The sequence below is a fragment of the Panulirus ornatus genome, chromosome 31 (assembly GCF_036320965.1).
Source record: "Panulirus ornatus isolate Po-2019 chromosome 31, ASM3632096v1, whole genome shotgun sequence".
In the NCBI taxonomy this organism is placed as follows: Eukaryota; Metazoa; Arthropoda; class Malacostraca; order Decapoda; family Palinuridae; genus Panulirus; species Panulirus ornatus.
This window is the reverse complement of record NC_092254.1, coordinates 3,097,776-3,120,577: the sequence shown is the minus strand read 5'-3', so window position 1 is coordinate 3,120,577 and position 22,802 is coordinate 3,097,776. Positions and strand designations below refer to the sequence as shown.

Sequence of the window (22,802 nt, the reverse complement as noted above, 5' to 3'; positions counted from 1 at the left end):
GTATATTTATCCTAGTGTTTCCCAGACTAGGGTGTGTGAGGTGGATGAGGGGGGAAGCCATGTGTCAAAAATATTGTTTTTAAGATCTTAACAAGGAAACTAAGTTTTTCAATCAAGAAGAATCTGTCTTTGATTAAACTTGCTACACGTCCTTGCAAAATAAAAAATATAGCAGCAACCCTTATTCACTCTAACTATCACATCTCTCCACATGCACCCATCAATCTCCCCTCATCCTTACAATTGTTGAGATTTATCTCATGGTTCTTAATGTTTAGTATTAATTTGTTCTATGAATTATTTTATTTATGGATTTCACTTGTAGCTATGGCGTGATGTGCAATACCCAGTTGCAGCCCCATGAGAAAGTTTATGGTTTCTTAATGCTCCTTGTAGTTAAGTGTGTGACTGTACAGTGTGGTGTGTGACTGCAGTGTGGAGTATGACAATGGTATTGTGTATGATTTTGTAGTATGTTGTGTGACTGTGGTATGGTGCATGACTGTGCTGTGGTGTATGAGTATAGTATGATGTATGGCTGTGAGGTATGGTCTTACTGTGTTGTTATTTTGTAGAAATATCTTTCACATAGAACTGGACTTGTGTTGAAGATTATGACAAGTTTGGTTTCACTGTTAATAAGAAACATGGGATTAACCTCCATCAGCACATAGTATGCCTTGCAGTTCTCATCAATGATGCCCTGAGACCTGGTCATTTTGACCGACATTTGAATGCAAACCAAAAGCAAGCCAAAGGAACTTTTCACTGCCAGACTTCAAGAGTTGAAATGTATGCAGCTGGACGTCACCAGAGCTTATCATCAGACATCAAATTGGTAGATGATTTTTATGAGCTGCCACTACTTATTGCCAAAACAATTAAGGCTTCCTCTTTAAAAGAGACTTGTAAAACCATGCTTAAGTGCTACAAATATTGTGCTTGATGTGAAAAACCAGAAAAAGTTATATAAGATTTCACTCTCTAATAACAGTGAAACTGCATTGATGATCTTGCACATGACAAAAAAGTTTTGGAAAAATTAAAGCATCCCGCTTTTTTGTAATACAGTGCAACAAAACCACTGATGTTTTTGGATAAAGGAACAGTAAAAGAAGGAATGCTTTTTCTTGAAAGCACTGGGGAGAGATGCTGTGACATACACAATGCCGGGATTGTCTGACATTCACTATTGTATGAACACAGCTGTTAGCAATGGCAGACGTATGAGCAAGCATAATGAACTACATAATTTGTTTTATAGAGCTCTTATTAAAAATAATATGAATAACTTTCAGAACTACAGTATCTTTTTATATACCTTTTATTACAAAACTAAATCTTTTATTGTTTACATCTACCATATAATTCACATTAAATTCCTTTGGTGTGAAGAAAAAACAAAAGCCAGTTACATATTAGCTTGTAAATAATTTTCTAATTATCTTGTAAATGCATAGTAAACTTAGCTAAGGGATAATAAAGTAAATTTTTTTAAAGCTAATATAAAATTTGAGTTTTTGGCACCAGGAATTTATAAAATGTGACAAAAGGCAGAAAAATAATGGTTTAATACTAAGTAGCACCAGACATAAAAAAAAAAGCAATCATATTTATTCCAGTGTTATTCTCTGTTACCATGGCCTGGTAGTCCTACTGCAGTAACTGTAGATGTTCCTGTTGGCTGGACTGGGAGTTGATGATTGGTGGTGATGAGAAAGTTGGCACTCAGAAGCAGAGGATACTTTACTTCTGGGTCCAGCAGCATGACTCGTATCTGGTGAGCAAAAGTGCTTTTAATCAGGTTGTAGTTACGAGCAACACCATGCTAATTATTCAATGTCAAACATTCGAGAAGTATTACCAGTATGGACAAAGGTATGGCAAGGAAACAAGTATGAGAATATGTGAAAATTTGCCTTAAAAGCAGTTTAGGGGAGATTTTGCTTACAACATCCTGCTTTGAAATGGGAATAACTTTGCAATCCAAACAAAACTGCTGAGTGCACTTCTGTATGATTTTTCACTGAAACATATCTATTAATTATTTGTTCCTCCACCATATTTTCTTCCTTTGTATCAACTCCCATTAGTTATAAGCAATCAGTTAAATATATAATACGCATGATATTCAGAGGGTGATATGCTGTCAACTGACTAGAATCAGAGTATGTAAAGCATCTGTGGTACACCATGGAAAGGTGTGTGGGGCTTGGTTGTGGATGGGGAACTGTGGTTTTGGTGCATTATAAATGACAGCTAGAGAATGGATGTGAGCAGATGAGCCTTTCTTTGTTTGTTCTTGGTGCTACCTCATTAATGCACAAGGTAGCAGCAAGAATACAAACAAATAAAGGCCACTGACCTTCACTGGGAACCAATCACTCTCCTCTCTTCCTACTCGTACACATGCCTTACACCCTTAATAAAAACTTTTCTGCTTCTAACAGCTTACCTGCCACATCATATAATCTTAAGACCTTCCACAGAGCATCTCTTGTCAACCCTTTCATATGCCTTCTCCAGATCCATAAATGCCATATACAAATCCATCTGTTTTTCTCACATACTTCAAAGCAAACACATGATCCATACATCCTTTACCACTTCTAAAACCACACTGCTCCTCCCCAGTCTGATGCTCTGTACATGCCTTCACCCTCTCTATCAATATCCTCCCATACAATCTTCAAAGTATACTCAATAAACCTATGCCTCTGTAATTTGAACACTTATCTTTATCCCTTTGCTTATGTACAGTAGCACTATATATGCATTCCACCAATCCTCAGGCACTTCACCATGATCCATACATACAATGAATATCCTTACCAACCAATAAATAACACAGTGATCCCCATTCCTAATAAATTCAAGTGCATTACCATCCAAACCCACCGCCTTGCTGGATTTCATCTTCCGCTAGCCTTTCATCACCTCTTCCCTCTTCACCCAACCTCTCCCTGACTCTCTCACTTCGCTCAACACCCCGACCAAAACTCCCTACATCTTAATTGCTGATCCCAACATTAGCAAGGTAGCACCAGGAACAGACAAAGAGAGGCCACATCCATTCTCTACCTGTCATGACTAATGCACCAAAACCACAGCTCCCTAGCCACAACAAGGCCCAACAAAACTTTAATTGGTTTACCCTAGACACTTCACAAGATGCAGATCCAAGTGAGAGGAGCAGAAATGAGGGATGTGGAAGAATGCAGTGTTGAGTCATTTGTGTATGACTGCACTTGGATACTTGTGGAAGAGAGTAAATCATTGATAAAATGGAGAAAAAATGTAGGAAACAGGACAGAACCTTGAGTGACACCAATGCTGATGGAGGGGGGAGCCAAAAAAAAAGAGGTGCTTAGAGATGAGACCCCAATACCACACCCTGTCAAAAGCTTTGAATATGTCAAGGGCAGCTACATAAGACTCGCCATAATCTTTCATATACAAAATGCTTATTGTCCTTGCTTACTTTTTTTTTAAAAACATGATTATATTGAAAACTCTACCACATGACTTCACATCGTCAGAACTATTTTTTTTCATTTAATGGGAAAGAGCAACCAATGTTACATACAATGCTGTTGGCTTCTTAAAAACAATAATGAATCAGTTGCTGCAAAATCTAACCAAAGAAAAAGTCCAGCAAGGCTCTTCCGTACCACAAAGTCACAACTAATCCTATTTGTGGGAAGGGATAATCTTATCAGTAAGTTAGTGCACAAATGTGGTAACTTGTAACTTTACTATTTTCATATATCAAAGTTCACACACACTCTTAACCACATCTCTTTAAATACAGCACCATACAAAATCTCATATTCAAGTTTACAATATAAAAAAGGGATTTGAGTATATATCATGTAAAAATTACATAACTACCATAGTGTATGCTTAAAACAAGATATTTGTGAGTTCATACTAACAACTTCATTAGTTTTATCAATTTCATTTCTCACAAATCCATTTTACTGAAACTTGTCTGTCTTCAGTAACATTACTCAGTCCTGTATACTCAACAGTTCTCTTTCTGTAAATTTCTTACCTCTTCATTTTTGGCCAAAGACACGGACTGCACTCCAGTTGTTTTGGTATAAACAACCTGATTCTGCTCATCCAGCGAGGCTACAGTAACTCTGCAATGACATCCACTGAAGTAAACTAGATGTGTATTGTCATTTGTTTTATACAAATAATTTATCTATCTATATCTCTGATGCCTATTCTACTGCTCCTACCATTTTCCCAAAAGGTAGGATTAGTGCATAAAGCTCACTGCTGGAAAATCTAGTTATGAAGAAGAGCTGCGTGAGTTAAGTGTTGTCAAGTGTTACATATGACAAGGAGAGATTGTATGTTTGTAGACAGAATGCCAGTAGTGTACATGTTAAAAGGCAGAAAAAAACAGCTACCTGGGTTAGAGGAGTGCAACTTGACAACCACTACAGTGCTGGCTTACTAAGCAATGTTACTAACTCTCCCGATACCCAGATGGGTAGTTTTGGTAATATACTTCCCTGGTCATTGGCTGCCCACCCAATATTACCTACTTTATACAAATAATGTAACTTTTTAGCACAAAGAAAGAGTAGGGGAGCAGGCAGGGAGGTTGTATTTATCTGTGAAGGTTACTGAAACCCTAACAGTGTTGTACAGATGTGAGCCCATGGTCCTAAGTTTAAAAGAATAAGAGAGTGGACATGTTGGAAATAAAATGCCTAAGGGCAATATGTGTGGTGAGTATTAATTGTTTAAGGAGTGACACTGTAAGAATGAGGTTTGGTAGTAAGAAGACTGACTATGAGAGCTGACACGGGTGTGCTGAAATACTTCTATGAAGAGGGTGCATAAGAAAATCTGACCAATGAGCCAAAAGTGGAGGAAGCAAAAGGGAGAGGGAAATAGATGGAAGGATAGAGTGCAAGATGTTATGAGGTACTGAGGCCTGAGGGTGAGAGTCATTCAAGAGACAGAATCAACTAGAGCAGCAGGGTACTGTATTCATGGAGTGACATGCTGTCAGTGGGCTGAGCCTATGCATATGAAAATCTTAAGGGAACAGGAGAATGATTCATGGCACCTGGCAGTGGATGGTGGGCCCTGGTTTCAGTGCATTGTACATGACAACCAGAGAGTAAATGTAATCTAGTGAGACTTGTTCATCTGTTCTTAATGGTACCTCACTAAGGCAGTAAATGGCACAAATGAACAGCTTCATTTTTCAAACATCCACTTTCAAACTGTAATGCATAATGTACTAAAACTAGACCTTACAATCCACATCAAAGCCTCTCAGACTATTCCATGTTTTACCTTAACTGCTCCATATGCTGACTGAGCCCACTGCATCCTACTTACCACGTCAACCCTGTTCATTTTATCCCTGGCATGTGTCTCGTCCTCATAGTGTTAAGATCCTGATGCCCCACAGCCTCCTTTACTCCATCCTTCCTTCCATCTCCTTTTTGGTCTACCCCACACCCTTCCTCTCTCCACTACTGATATACTGATCCTCTAGTCTTCTTTGTTCATCCACTCAATATGTCTGAGCCATTTCATTTCAGCACCTGCACCCGTGGTTAGCTCTCAATGAGATTGCACCTACTGGCAAACCATTCCATTGCAGATTTGACTGCTGCTGTTGCCATCTCTCATAATAATATGTGCTGTATTATGATTACAGGACATGCCTCAGGTGAAGCAAAGAACACACCAAATACCTATTAAGAGCCCTCTTTATAAAAGCCTATCCAAGCTTAAAATCTTCGTCAATGACATTCAGCATATATGTTAAAAGAATCATTAATAATATCTTTTAAGTGAGGTATGGACCCTGACACCGAAAAACTATGTAAATCTGGTACAATAGCAACAAATGAATTAAAGGTCTGAACCGTCTATCTAAAGTTGGGAAATGTGTGTTACTTCTTTTAACATACTGCATCCTTCATATCCTCAGTGAGTCGCTTTATGCAATTATTATATTACAATGATTTTTCAGCTGTTGAAATCCCTCAAATCCTTGTCACTACTGACTATCAACGATGAACCATCTGCTCCTGAAAGATCATGAAAATAATAACATCCATAAAAAATAAAGACGCTCTTTCCTGGGTTATCTTCAGTTGTATTAATAAAGATGACATGACACAATATGAATATATTCAAAATTCTTACCTGTACATGATGTTTCTACGGGTAGGTTGAGCAATCGTAGCAATATTTTCTGTTCTGTGGTTACGTTTCAATCTGAGGGAGGCTCCATCATGAGTCATCACCAAGTCTAGGCCAAAGTTATATCCAGTCCATCTCCAAATGTGCTGGCCAGAGTTGGCTAACACTCGTCCACATCGTGTGCAGGACTTGTCAAATTCTTCTTCAGATATTTCACTTGGTCTGTAAATTAACATGTACTCCTCTGAGTGTACACATTAATACAGGAAACTAATGATTTAAGAATTCTGAATTGGTAATTCTGATAAAAAAAAATTGTTCATACATATTTGCCATTTCCTGCGTAAACAAAGTAGCGCTAAGAACAAAGGACTGAGCCTTAGAAGGGATATCCACACTTGGCCTCCTTCTCTGTTCCTTTTGGAAAATGAAAAACTTGAGGGGAGATCTCCAGCCCCCCACTCCCTCCCCTTTTAGTTGCCTTTTATGACATGCAGGGAATACGTGGGGAGTATTCTTTCTCCCCAATCCCTAGGGTTAATATATAGCTCCCTTTCCACATCTAGGCCTCACAAAACTTTCTATGGTTTACCCCAGGCGCTTCACATGCCCTGATTCAATCCATTGACAGCATGTCGATCCCGATATACCACATCGTTCCAATCCACTCTATTCCTTGCACGCCTTTCACCTTCCTGTATGTTCAGGCCCCAATCGCTCAAAATCTTTTTCACTCCATCCTTCCACCTCCAATTTGGTCTCTAACTTCTCCTCATTCCCTCACTCATTCTCTCCATGTGACCAAACCATTTCAATACACTCTCTTCTGCTCTCAAGAACAAATGGCGAAGCCTCAGGGAGAAAAATCCTCTCTTGGCCTGCATCTCTCTTCATTCTTTTGGAAAAGTAAAACAGGAGAGAACTTCCAGCCCCCTGCTCTCACCCTTTTAGTCACCTATGACAGGCAGGGAATACATGGAAAGTATTCTATCTCCCCTATGAACCAGGGCATGTGAAATGTCCAGGGAAGACCATGGAAAGGTCTCTGGGGTCTGGACGTGGATAGGGAGCTGAAGAATAATGAAAGTGAGTGGATGTAGCCTTTGTCTGTTTCCTGGCACTACCTCACTTGACGAAGGGGGTGGTGATGCTGTTTCCTGTGGGGCAGGATGGTGCCAGAAATGGATGAAGGTGAGCAAGTATGAATATGTACATATGTATATGTATGTATATATATCACATAATGCCCTCCAACAGCAAGGATTCAAACCTGACCTTTTGTGTGGTGACTGGAAACGCTAACTGCTTGGCTATGATTGTCCCTAATACGGATATGACTTCGATTACAAGTAACTGAATACCCTTTGTCTAACATCATTGAGCAACAGAGTCTAGACTAGTCAAATCCCATCAGGAACACATTACCAGTAGTAAGCAATTTTACAGTACTTACTGTCACATGTGGAGCTATATGAACAAAAATATAGCATATATGAATGTGCACTTTTCATAGAACTCATAATGCCCTCCAACAGCAAGGATTTGAACCCGGACCTTTGTGCCTGTTGGATTATTTCAGTGTGTGTGTGTGTTTTGTTAGTTTTATATTTGATGAGGATGAGGGATCTGAGAGTAAAGGTCACTGAAGAGTGAGGCAGGGGTAAACTTGTTTTTATCTGAGGGTTGGTAGTTAAATACATTGTGGTTTGGGTGTGAAAGGTTTAGTACTGCTGCATACAAATGACTGCCAAATACACTGGGATAGGAATGTACCAGGAGGAGTTTGTTTACTGTGAAGGTATTCAGCAGTGAAACATCTAGGACAAACAAACAACACTTATTTGCACACATCCACTCCCTAATTATGATGTATTATGAAAGCATATACCTTAGCTCAGCCCCCAAAATGTACATTGCTAACCTTGACACATTATCAGTTCAAGTACTTCTATCCAATACAAACCTCTCCCTGGATGTCAGGCCCTGACACCCCAAAACCTTTCACTCCAATCTTCTATCTTCTTGGTCTCTTCCTTCCTCTACTTTTGACACAGCTCTTCATTCAATCATTTTCCACTCATCCTCTCCATACATTCAAACCATAGCACATCCTGTTCAGCTTCATCCATCAAACTGCTGTATTAAGAATGCATAAGAAACTAAGTCTTTTTATCATTCAACTTACCCTCTGTCTTTGCCTTGATCGATTCTCAGCATGTTGTACCACTGGTGCATACTGGCTGGAGTCAACCAAGAAGGAGGCAAAATGCGGTCTGAATAAAGCATTTCAACATCCAAATGGTGGTAAATGAGGTATATGAGTCGGAGTGCTGAAAAGACTAGAGAGAATTCCTTCCCCTCTTCTTCAAGGAAATATCCAGGTTCTGTGAATTATAAAACAAAATATTATGTTTTTTCTTGACGTGGACCTAGATTTCCTAGCCCTTGTTACCTATCCATAAGCTACCTTAAGATAGGCAGGAAGCTGTCGAAAGAGGAACTTTGCTCTACACCTCCCCTCTTCTCCACTAATAAAATACCTCTCCCAATTATGCACACCACAATGCACTTTTGAAAAAAAACAATATGCTAATAGACTTAGAAAAAAAGCTTGCTACACAGCTATTTCCCATATCTCTTAAATCATGTGTTCTATTTACAATCCTTTTTCTATATTTGGATTCCCTTGCTTATTAACTAAGAATATTTCATCTTTTTTATATCATTTATGTCTCATATTGCAAGTAGAAGATGCCAGACTCATTAGATTAAAAACTGAAATATGATACGTAACGAGGATATGCTGATAAAGGGAAGTCGGAGTCCAAACCTTCCAAAAAAGAAAGTGAAAATCATTACCCACTACAAGCAAAACACCAAACTTTTCAAACAAATTCCTTGGAAAACAGAAAGCCAGAAGTATCCTCATCCCATTTGGTGTGTGACAAAATCTAACATGACCTCTACAGTGTTCATAAATTAGTTGTGTTCATTGAATATGATTAAACCAATTCAACAAAACATTCATCAGTTCCTCCCTGCAGCCATGACAGCACTTACCTACAAGATGTCTCCAGCATTAATGGCCAACCTGTATTCAGGCAGGATATTTCTGTTAGTGAGGTAATAACAGGAAAAAGTGAAAAAGATCTCATTCCCTCACATCCTATCCACAACATAGCCCTACAGACCTTTCCATGGTTCTCCACAGATGCTTCACATGCCCTGGTTCAGTCCATTGACAGCATGGTGGTCCCTGTATACCACATTGTTCCAATTCACTCCATTCCATTCATGCCTTTCACCCTTCTACATGTTCAGAAAGGTGAATATGACTCTTGTGTCAAGTAAGTGACAGTATCCAATGGTCCACAAAGGGCTATGATGAAAGGGAAGAAGTTTAATGCAAAGCAAGAAAGAAGTTTACATAATGCAGCACCTTTCCAACACTTCTGCAACAACATGAATTTTCAGGTTTCCAGTGTGCAGAAAGGTTAAGAAAATGAGAACAGTAATGGCTGATAACATATGCAGTTGAATAAGAATGAGCAGAGTGCATAAAGCTGAGAATGTACATATCAGAAAGACAGTCTGAAAACCTGTAAGGCACAAGGATCAGTTTCTTGAGATGTAATGTGTAAATAAAATTAGTTGGTAAAGAAAGTTTATGACAGTAAGCAAGATAAAAGAAGACCAAGAAAGAGACAGATCATATGAGTGAAATGAATACAGCAAGGGTATTTCAGATACTTATGTCAAAGAACGACTTTTGATCAAGTACATTTGTGTGTCAGGTTTGGAATGTAAATGTAAAGATTAGTCTTACATGATTAGTACTTATAGTGCACACTGAATTAGCTATATATACTTAATTACAACAAACCTGATCGGTTCCTGAAGTACTTGTGGGCATCAAGGAATGCTGCCTCATGTGAGCCCTCCCATGAATGGTTAAGTCGCAGGAACACCCAAGCCTTAGGGAAAACAACTTATTTTTAGAATGTATCATCTATGAGTTTCTAAAAAAATTCTTGAATTCAGAGCTTAAAGTAGAAAAAAAAACCAAAAAGCTAAGAAAATCTTCCCATATCAAACAAGTCCCTAAGTTTTCATCAAACTTTTGTATGATGCACTAAGTGAGAGTCATTCAATAATTTGAGAAAACCTGAGGCAGAAAAGAAAATATAAAAGGTGGTAAAGAATACAGTGGATTAAGAAGAGAATAAAGCGAAAACACAGAAAGCAAGTACTGGAAATGATTTGAAGCAGAACTGAAATATACAAAGAAAATGTGCTATGACATTATTTACCCAAAGTGGATAATTGCTTAAATATCACCCGGAACTTCAATGAATTGGACAGTGTGGATCCAAATCCTTTGTGAGGAAAATGCACAGATAACACACATCAATTTAACCATTTGACCTTTGAAAACTTATCTATTTTCCCCCAGGTGGAAAAAAAAAATTTCCAAAAATCCTCCTTATTCGCTAATATGGGCACACCATGTTTTGATTTGACGAAGTCACAAAAACCTTTTTGTGCATTTGGTAATATGTTATTTTTCCTTAGCCTAACATCAAAGCCTCTTACAACTGCCAGTCCTCCACAGGCCAGTACACAAATGAGTGTTCTATCACTATGGGCAAATGAGATTCAGTGAACTGAGGAGGAACATAAACTGTAGTAGTTGGTAGGCAACTAACAACCAGGGAGGTATATTACCAATAGTACCTATTTGGGTATCTGGAGGGTTAGTGACGGCTGCATAGTGAGAAAGCACTTCAATGGTTGTCAAGTTGCACACCTCTGACCCAAGTAGCTGTTTTATCTTTCTGCCTCACCCACATGTGGATAATTGGTATTCTGTCCACATACATACATATGTACAATCTCTCCTTATCACACATAACATGTGACAACACTTTAACTCAGATAGCTCTTTCTATGTGCTAGCCCTGCTTTTTGGCAAAATAGTAGGACAGTAAACAGAAGTAGTATGTAGGAGCATTCGGTAGAAGTCAATAACAACATTAAGTAAGAGCCTATGCAAACTCTGCCAGTGGCCTATTAAAGGTGAAGCATTAAAGGCTAAGAAGCGGTACTGGAGTTCACTAGTAATAGAGACTTGCTGTGGCCACCCCCTTGAGGGAGTTCCAGAAGGGAACAGGCATCAGAGATAAAAACAGGCAGACATAAACTGCAGGAAGAAACTCCCCACTTAAATGGAGAATCTACATCTACATGATAAGTTTTCCCCATACAGTGGATGGTCATTTCTAAGTTTGTCTGTAAGGACCATCAGGGCAGAAATGAAAGAAACAAACAGTGAATCCAAAAGTAAATAAATGCTGAATATGAGAGGATATAACTTCCAAATGAAAAAAAAGAAAAGATGCCTTAAAAAACAAATTGTGCATTCCAGGTAAAAAGCCAATATAACTTTTGAAGTTCTAAGTAAAGTTTACCTTCTTAAAGGACACAAAATGTATTATGATGTAAGGTATGGTTAAGTTTTACATAACTGTGGGTTCTCATACTGTAAATGAAGCATTTCACTGAAAACTAGATATAAGTTTGTTGTTTTTAGGTTCCAGTCACAAACCAAAGTCTATATCTAGTCTGGGCCTTAATTGAAATATAAAGAGGTTAACAAATGTATAATAAACTTTTTATAAATGATGCCCCGATGAAAAAAAATTACTATTTAATAAGCTTTTCTTTAATTATGTTAATTACTAACCTAGGAGCTTCAGTTATTCAAAAAGGAATTTCAGGACAACAGAGAGTAAGTTTAAGACTTGTATCAACCGTGACAAATATTGCAAAGGTGAGAGCATCACGAGTAAATACAAATCACATTGTAACATTACTAAGTATATACAGTAAGGTGCATGATAGAATGGTAGCAAAAAGGAAAAAATACACAAAAATATAAAGAGAGGTACGCTGAGTTTTATGGATCAGATTTCTACAGTAAACATACAAGACAAGTGAGTGTGTAAGCAGCTTTTACATGCCTGAAAAACTGATCATATTATGGATGATTAATGGCTGCTGCTGTGAAATGCTAGGAATAGTTATGAGGTTCAATGAGGAGAGCAAGTTATATTTGTTTGCTGTACTGGTATTAATAAATCACTCCTACCTTCAGCATGACATAAACACTAAATTCTGTCTGCATGACATAAAGATGTGGTGAAGACAGTAGTTCATACAGCAAGTCTGGTGGGATGCGAGACAAAGTGCCTGGATGATCAGTAACCTGAAAGAAGATATCAAAACTGACATACCAAATGTTTTTCTTAACATAGAAAAAAATGTAAATATTTTCAGAACTGGCAATGAGAGATTCAAAATGAAGAAGGCAGTACTCTAAATATTGTATCATAAGTAATAGAAAATACACAAGCAAGCTGGACTATCTCTTGCCTTATCACTATAAAAGCCATCACAATTTACACATCAACTTCCCTGAGTTCTTTCATCTATTTTATGTACTTGTATCCTGATTTCACTGTCCTCTTTGTTCTGGATGTCCTATTCCAAATCTCTTCCAAGTACAATTAATATAAACATCTACATTGGTTACTCGCTCACTTGAAAACCAGGCAAAACATAAACAAAAGCATGTCAACAGAGGATACCTTCTATCATACAAACATGCATGATTTTCCCAAAACTTATAAGTGAACTCTATGGACCTGAAATCTTTCTAGTTACATTATTAGGAAAAATAGCTTCAAGCATGTTGCCCTGCATACCCACAAGTACACATGCATACTGAAAATAAATAACAGTGCCTTTCCCCTGAGGATAGAAGGCAAAGAAGGACCTAGATACATGATTCAGAACATCAAACATCATTTTAACACGAAATAAGACTTACAAAACAGGCCCTAAATGAAACTAAACAAACACCTGCTGTCACTAACTTGAATAACAAGATCATATATGCAATGAAACTGGGTACTTAAACTCAGCAGAGAACACAATAAAAAAGTAACAACACATCAGTGTCCTGGTCCCCCATGACACTGGCTCTCCTTCCAGAAAGTCTTTGGTCTATTTCATCCCTACCTGAGTAAGAAGATTATGGAGCAACCACTGTTTACAAGCTTTGTCCACTTCTACCACCCCATACCTCCGAGCTGCCTCATGATATTGAAGAACTGTCTGAAGTGGAAAAGATATTGATAAAGAACATGTATTGACCACTCTCTTGAGAATTATTAACTGCTTTGAAGATGCAAAAGATTTATGGGTGAGATATGGACTGTCTTGGAGTACTTGACAGAAAATGAACAAAACTAAAACTTTATTAGTTATGAAATCAACATGAAACGTCGTTAATAAGCATAACATCATGATTTTCTAAATTTCTCCTACTGGCTCTGAAAGTTAGAAAACAAAGTATCCAAATTAGGTCATTTTCCATAGTACACATACTGGGGTTTTCTTTAAAAGGCTACTCTAAACCACTTAAAACAATTCACATATAGTAACTGCCTCCACCACTATTTGGTATAATGCAAACAATACGTGATAATGCAGTAAAATCATCTACGTTTTGTTTACAGACAGTCATGTTCATGACAAATGTTTTACTTTATTCTTCAAAAGCTTAGCAAGTAAAAACACTCAAAATCCACAAAATATAGAAATTTAACTTGTTCCCTGTCCCATTTAGTCAAAATATGTGAAGGTTTAAGGTAAACTCTCAATTATCATAAGTGGATATCATATGCATATTTGAGGCTAATTAACTTCCTACTTGCATCATCTGTGCAAAATAAAATGAATTACTTTCTACTGAATAATATAAGTACTCTAACCATATCCATCAACTTAATCATTACCATTGTTTCATTCCCATTGAATGGGGTGGATCAGGTACATGTTGTCCCCAAACTATCACTTACACACATCCTCAACTCACAATCATTGTGTAAAAGTTAACTGTGGACTTACTTATAAATGAGCTTATTACTTTTTCAATTTTCATACCATGTTGGTTCATCAAGTGAGACTGGTATCATTATTCACAAAATCCTTCAAATGCATCTAATCCTCAGACATTCTTCTATCATCATCCCTAGCTCTACTAAATTCTCTCATTACATCTATACAACTTTTCCATGGTCTATTTCTCAATGTACCTTGTTCTGTATCCTAATGACAAAATTACTGTCACATTTCTACATGAATATATCACCCAAAAAGATTTTCATTCATGCACCTTTCTAATGACTTCTTTATACCACACAGCCTTCTCACATCCTTGTTTCATCTTTTTTCCTAATTTAAGGGGAAAAAAATTCTAGGTACAATGAATGCTCTTAGGAATGGAAAATGCTAAGTCTAGAGTGTGCACAAAAGCTTGCATGAAGGAGTACTTGTCCTAGTGCTGATGCAAGGCTGTGAAACCCAGGTGTGCAAAGATCAGAATGGATACAAAATAAAACCAGTAGTGATGGACAATTCACACACGATACATGGAGTTACTACACTATTCTGAATCACTTTATCTATGCCCCAAGCCAAATTCAACATTCTATTCCAAATCACTACATCTAAAACCCTACCCTACTTCAAAATTTTATTCTCAAACTGTCCAAGTCCAGTTAAAAGTTATGCAAAACATTTTTCCTTGTCCAAAAGACTTTTACTGAAAGTCTAATTTAGGTTTTTCCCAGAAATACACAGGTATAAAGGCCAAATTAAGGAATGGTGATAAGAAATGGAAGTTTCACAGAAGTTCCACCACATTCCTAGCATGGTATTATATTCATCAATATCTTAAGTAAAGTATCCTAATAAAGACGATTATGCCTAAGTATACTTGCACATTAAACTATCAAATATGCATTCTGACTAACTGTAGCATCTTTCTTCTTTCACATTTATATATGGCAGATCGTTTTCCAGCATACCTGTAGGTTAATGGTCTCCAGCATGATACAGGTGCACTGGTCAATGAGTGGATCCATCTGCAAAAGGAGGGCAGTGGCCAGAAGGGGTATCACCTGGGCAGCTTCCACTTCAATATCATCCTTGTAGAACTGCCCAAGAGCAAGATGCAGGGCTGCAATACAGCCCATCATTATATGAGAGAACAAGTTACAACTGTCCACATAGGTGGCATGAGCACAGATAAAGACTTTAGAGCATGAACCCAAAGTATTAGCAAACAATATCAATTAATTGTAAACAATATATATATGAGGGTTTTCATTTCATGTGTGGCGGGGTGGCGACGGGAATTAATGAAAGCAGACAGTATGAATTATGTACATATGTATATATGTATATGTCTGTGTGTGTATATATATGTATACGTTGAGATGTATAGGTATGTATACCTGCGTGTGTGGACGTGTATGTATACACATGTATATGTGGGTGGGTTGGGCCATTCTTTCGTCTGTTTCCTTGCGCTACATCGCTAACGCGGGAGACAGCGACAAAGCAAAATAAATTAATAATATATTTTTTTTTTGCTTTGTCGCTGTCTCCCGCGTTTGCGAGGTAGCGCAAGGAAACAGACGAAAGAAATGGCCCAACCCACCCCCATACACATGTATATACATACGTCCATACACGCAAATATACATACCTACACAGCTTTCCATGGTTTACCCCAGACGCTTCACATGCCCTGATTCAATCCACTGACAGCACGTCAACCCCGGTATACCACATCGATCCAATTCACTCTATTCCTTGCCCTCCTTTCACCCTCCTGCATGTTCAGGCCCCGATCACACAAAATCTTTTTCACTCCATCTTTCCACCTCCAATTTGGTCTCCCTCTTCTCCTCGTTCCCTCCACCTCCGACACATATATCCTCTTGGTCAATCTTTCCTCACTCATTCTCTCCATGTGCCCAAACCATTTCAAAACACCCTCTTCTGCTCTCTCAACCACGCTCTTTTTATTTCCACACATCTCTCTTACCCTTACGTTACTTACTCGATCAAACCACCTCACACCACACATTGTCCTCAAACATCTCATTTCCAGCACATCCATCCTCCTGCGCACAACTCTATCCATAGCCCACACCTCGCAACCATACAACATTGTTGGAACCACTATTCCTTCAAACATACCCATTTTTGCTTTCCGAGATAATGTTCTCGACTTCCACACATTCTTCAAGGCTCCCGGGATTTTCGCCCCCTCCCCCACCCTATGATCCACTTCCGCTTCCATAGTTCCATCCGCTGCCAGATCCACTCCCAGATATCTAAAACACTTTACTTCCTCCAGTTTTTCTCCATTCAAACTTACCTCCCAATTGACATGACCCTCAACCCTACTGTACCTAATTACCTTGCTCTTATTCACATTTACTCTTAACTTTCTTCTTTCACACACTTTACCAAACTCAGTCACCAGCTTCTGCAGTTTCTCACATGAATCAGCCACCAGCGCTGTATCATCAGCAAACAACAACTGACTCACTTCCCAAGCTCTCTCATCCACAACAGACTTCATACTTGCTCCTCTTTCCAAAACTCTTGCATTCACCTCCCTAACAACCCCATCCATAAACAAATTAAACAACCATGGAGACATCACACACCCCTGCCGCAAACCTACATTCACTGAGAACCAATCACTTTCCTCTCTTCTTACACGTACACATGCCTTACATCCTCGATAAAAACTTTTCACTGCTTCTAACAACTTGCCTCCCACACCATATATTCTTAATACCTTCCACAGAGCATCTCTATCAACTCTATCATATGCCTTCTACAGATCCATAAATGCTACATACAAATCCATTTGCTTTTCTAAGTATTTCTCACATACATTCTTCAAAGCAAACACCTGATCCACACATCCTCTACCACTTCTGAAACCACACTGCTCTTCCCCAATCTGATGCTCTGTACATGCCTTCACCCTCTCAATCAATACCCTCCCATATAATTTACCATATATATATATATTAATAAATAATATATATATATATATACATGTTACTTTTCTCCTTTCATACTTGCTTGCTATTTCCCATAAGAGCAAGGTAGAGTCCAGAACAAATGACCAAGTCATAGAGGTAAAAAGATCCTCTTTAGGCTCTACTCTTTTCCCTTTCTTTGAGTTGTACAGTATAGGAGGAGTTCCAGGCCCCAATTCCTACCCTTCCTTCGTCGCATTCTACAACACACAGTAGATATGTGGGCAATGTTCTTTCTCTTTAATGAGGCGGTATCACTGGGAGTATTGTCTTGTCAAAGAACTTCACACTCCTTTGAAGTATACATTTCCCTGCATAAGGAAATAGTGTAGCTTTGGGCAGTAGGAAACTTCAGAAAGGTCCTGGGTAACACCAGGATTCTTTCTCTGATTGGCCTAACTAACCAATCAAAAACATTGCCATTCCATCTCTTGAGAAACAACCATAATTCCATCCAATCATGTCACTTACCCATAAGTCATCTTACACAAGGCTTTCACTACCCCCTTTCTTTCTACCACATTATTCATGTGATTACCTCATTCTACATGCCATCTCTACCAAATATCATATCCACCAAGCTATCATTTACCACATTCAAAACTGGCAATGAATATATTGTGGCTGAAATGTACTAGAAAATCATGCTCACCATCAATGTTAATATTATCATCAAGAATCTCAATGTTGATCTGAGATTGGTTTGTCTCTGTCCAGTTGCCTGAAAACATGCTGCTGAAGTATGGACTCTGCGGAGGTAAAGGTAAACCATCAGCAACTTTGAAGACTGTTTAAGGCAGCAACTCAGATAATATATCAATGAAATGGTTTTTCTTTCCTAGTGGTATCATGATAAAAGGCTGAAGTAAAAAGGTATTGACAAAAACTAACAAGTGTAGGCTGTTACACTTCATGAAAAGTATCTTTACAGACTTGTTACTCTAATTTTTAGAGGAAAGTGGCTAGCTCAAATGTTATTCCCAAGTTCAGTATGTAAATACCTGAAATACTTGAAGAGAGAGAGAGAGAGAGAGAGAGAGAGAGAGAGAGAGAGAGAGAGAGAGAGAGAGAGAGAGACTCGTCATTTACCAATCTAGAGAAAGTGTAAAACAGAGTTGTCTTGAAGGAATTTATAATGTATGGGGTAAATGGAATTACTAAATGTAATGGAAATTTACCAGGAGAGTAAATCATGTGCGTGAGTAGGAGATGAGATAGGAGAGTGGTTCCCAGTGAAGAAGGATCTGCATCAAAGATGTGATATCACCATGGCTGCTTAATAGTTTCATGGATGGAGTGATGAGGGAGGCAAATACAAAGGTTGTGAGGTAAGCATGGTGAAGGTGGGAGGATATGGGTTGTGAATCAATTATTGTTTACAGACGACGTGGTTCTAAGGGCAGTTTCTAGTCAGAGACTCCATAAGTTTGTGACACCATTCTGGAGTGAGTAAAAGGAAAAAAGTTGAGAGTAAATAAGAATAAAATTAAGTTATGTGGTGCAGCCAGAGGGTGAGGTAGGATAGCTGGAGCCTACGTTTAAATGGGGAGGACCTGGATGAAGTGCAATGTTTACTGGACCTCAAAGTGGACATGAAAGTGGGTGGTATCATGGGGAATGGAGTAAGTGCTTATGTGGAAGTGGGAGCTAAAGTCCTAGGTGTATTACAGAGCATGTATAAGGAGGTTACTGTCTGTAAGGGTATAGTTGGGTGTGTCTGAAAGTACTATAGTTCTGAATATCTTACATTAATGTAGGTCATGAGCATTGAATGCAAGAGAAAGGAAGTGTGGATGTACTAGAAATGAAAGGTCTGATTAAAATATGTGGTGTACGACAGCATGATTGTGTAAGGAATAATGCTGTCAGAGAATGGTGTGGTCTGGCTGAAAGGACCAACCAGGGTGTATTGAAATGGGTTAGGCACATGGAGAAGATAAGTGAGAAAAGGCTGCCTGAGATGATTTGTGTCAGAAACAGAGGAAGAAAGGGATCAGAGGAGATTAAAAAGATGGAAAAACACGCACTAGTGACTAACCAAACAACAACACTGTAGGACCATTATCATTATCAATTTTATCACTATCAAGATTTTTATCAACATTATTATTACCACTATCATCATCATTATGAAAAGAAAACTTTGAGGAAAATAAGCCTTACTCTTTTAAAACATGCCTTATTCGCTTGATAACAATACCTCACTTCTAGAAGCCTTCCTCCTACACCATATTTCTTGACAGCCTCCACAAAGCATATCCATCAACCCTACCATACTCCTTCTTCAGATCCATTTATGCCACAAAAAAATCCTTTCATTTCCCTAAATATATCTCAAACACATTCTTCAAAGCAAACATTTGATCCACACATTCTCTACCACTCCTGAACCCATATTTCATTCACAATCTGATGTTCTGTGCATACAACCCCCCTCTCCACCACCACTTTCCCATACATCTTATTGAAATACTCAAGAAACTTATAACCCTGTAACTTGAACAATCATTTTTGTTCCCCTTGCCTTTATACAAGTGCACAATACAGACATTCCAACAATCCTCAGGCATCTCACCATGACCCACACACAATAAAAATTCTGACATAAAAATACTAACTCATATAACATAATTCAGAGACTGAAGCCTCTATCTTTTTCAGCATACATTTCTAACCTAAGTACAAGACACTTACCTGACAGAGGTAAACTTTATGGAGATGCCACTCATTGCCTAGAGCCACAACACTCACATCTGAAGCTCGTCCTTCTTCAAACAAAGTCTTGTATATATACTTTGAGGTAGAATTCAATCTTCGCCTAAAAAGGAGAGAATATTTTCAAAGTAGCAAGATAATCAAGTGAGAACTTCTTTGACCCTTTCTTTAAAGTTTGCCACTGTCATTTTATATATCAACAAAAGGTAAATAGGAAGATTCCTTGCAAAATATTACTGGATGCAGATTTAGCATCATAATTCATAATAAGAACAACAAAAATACGAGACTTGTTTGCTTCATCTAAGTTCTTATTTCTGGTGGTTGTTACTATTTTAGTTACATATTTCCAACAGCAATTTGACTTCATTAGTTTCTGATTAGTTTCTGAAATCTGATTAAATTCATAGTCATGATCTAACAAAATTAGTATCTGGATAGGATAACCGTGCACATGAATATGAATAATGGAAATGTAATGCAAGTTGTTCTTGAAATTCACTGAACCATAATGCCTTCCTCAATGCACAAACTTGAAAGGTTCTACTATTAATAGAAATCTGATAATAAAAAACTTATACTCCATTATATTACTGTACATAAATTATGGCTATAAAGTCAAGCACAACAAGCAATTAAAAAATATCAAATAAAGGCCAATAACAGCCAAATCCTTAGCAAATTTTGAGTGATTGTTTTTGCACACAAAAATATTCTTTTAAAGTTATAATTATAAATTTCAGACAAGAATTCCACCATCTCAGCCAATGTGACTATCAGTCTTTGATTAACTGCAAGTGACAGATGAATGATGACAATACTACTTAAGACACAGTCATGTTAACAGGGTGGAAGTGAAACAACTACGGCAGAGGGACAGACTACAATACAGAATACATCAATATTCAGCACAAAGCCATGGGGTGGAGACATTCTCAAACACCCATTAATGAATGATAACAACGTACTTCTTTGGTGTGTGCAGAAGGGAATCCAAATCCATGGTGTCATCATCATCACTCTCAACCTCCTCCACTTTTCGTTTGCTACCTCCATACCCTATTACATGCGATCCCATCACACTCTGAAGTATATTCCCCATCACTGCCTAACAAGTAAATTAAAAATATTTCATCATAAACCATATAAATTATATAAACCATATATTTCATGATGAATCATAATACCACATAACTGCAAAATATCACAGGTGAATACTGAGACATCAACATCCTGAAGAAAAATTTCATTAGATTTTTGGGATACTTCCACACCTATATAATTTCAAATAACATAAAATTGTTCCACTAAGTCTCAAAGTTGAATTCAAATTTCCTCCTCACAGCATGGTTAAATTTTCTTCTATCTTGAAAACCACCACCAAACCAATGACATTATCAGACCTCTGTGGTGTAATGGTTAGCATTACTGATTGTCACACAGGCACAGACTGTCTGTGATCAAACCCACACAGGTTTGAATCCTGGTTGCAGGAGCCAGTCCACAGTCCACCCAGCTGTTCATCTTCCCCTAGGGGCTGAGTGATAGAAAGGGTACCTGGCACAGGCTAAGGTGTGTGCAGGTATGCATACAAACATAGGAGTAAAGTAGTGGTACATACACACAAGGTGAAGAAAATAAGGTAATGCAAATATGTATATATACAAGGTTAAGAAGATGGGGGAAAACAAGTGTAAAACTCTTTCCCTGTAACATGGAAAAAGTAATCTCAAATACTAATAATGGATGTTTTAATGAGTCATTTTTCCATCATAAACCCAACATTATTCTTTTCTTCCGAGCTCTATCTTCTGTCCATGAATTATCACTTGCACAAAAATAAGCAAAGGAAAATAGCAAAAATTTCACATGTAACTGCCCCTCCAGAAATGAGCTAAGATTCAGTTCCTGAAAACCTTTAAGTTTTTCCTGTATATCAATGAAACTTCTAAACTCTGCTGCTATCCTTAATGCTAGTATGAATCTCATACATCAATAACAACTCTCCAAGGCATTACTTATAGCTGTCCTATCTCTAGTATCCTTGCTGAGGAAAAAATTACTCAATATACAAAACTAACACTACCATGCAGTTACACCCATAAATCATCATCTAAATACGTAATTTTCCTATTTGTTATTAAGCACCCTAACTTATATGTCGTGATGAGTACTATCACTTGAAATCAAAATACTTCAAAACTGCTTCACTCATTGAATTTAATTATTTGCTGTGATTTCAGTCATTATAAGTAACATAACTGAAAGCACACAGGCACACGCCCCCAGTACACATTTTCCGAAGAGGCGTGTTTCTCCATACTCATATTGAAAGATCACTCTGATAACAGTATCTCCACTACCGTCCACGATGTTTCTTTGTCATACAATTGACATTTACGAAAAAATGCACATATAAGACCCAGATCCCATACAAACGGTTAAAAACTAGTCCCATCTCACGAAACTGTAGCTCCTGGATAATGCATGTTTCAAGTTGTGTCAAATGTTAATGTTATGTCACTTACTTTGTGACTTTCTCTCTTCCTTCGTATCTTTTTTATCCTTATTTAAGTAGAGAGATATTGTAATAATGGTACAGAAAGTGAATATGGTGGCCAAAGTACGGGAGGAAACCCAGCTGGTCAAACCACCAACACAAGTTTTACTTCAACATTTGTTTACAAACAGACTGGACATGCAGCAATGGAACTAAACCTATGGTTCTTAATAAACCTATAACATACTAATAAAAAGCCTGACTAGCATGTGTCAGAAATGTTATGCAAAAAGATCCATTTCTATATAAGAAATAGAATAATTTCCTGAGGTGCAATAATGTAACCTATAAACTTGACAGGTCGATCCTCAAGCGCAACGTAACAACCATACGATCCTTGAGACGCAACGGAACGACCATACGATCCTTGA

The 22,802-nt window shown here is 37.9% G+C and overlaps 1 protein-coding gene across 1 annotated transcript; it reads right to left on the bottom strand.

Annotated features, from left to right (window-relative positions):
- Positions 1 to 1,308: 1,308 nt before the first annotated feature.
- Positions 1,309 to 22,559, bottom strand: gcl (germ cell-less). The gene is made up of 12 exons (XM_071680336.1): positions 22,400 to 22,559; positions 20,840 to 20,979; positions 19,851 to 19,974; positions 17,809 to 17,905; positions 15,117 to 15,268; positions 13,264 to 13,359; positions 12,332 to 12,448; positions 10,067 to 10,157; positions 8,369 to 8,567; positions 6,187 to 6,405; positions 4,055 to 4,145; positions 1,309 to 1,777 (listed from the first exon to the last, which is right to left on the bottom strand). The coding sequence occupies exons 2-12, from the start codon at positions 20,971 to 20,973 to the stop codon at positions 1,625 to 1,627; spliced, it is 1,473 nt and encodes a 490-aa protein (XP_071536437.1). The 5' UTR covers positions 20,974 to 20,979; positions 22,400 to 22,559; the 3' UTR covers positions 1,309 to 1,624.
- Between the last annotated feature and the right edge of the window lie 243 nt (positions 22,560 to 22,802).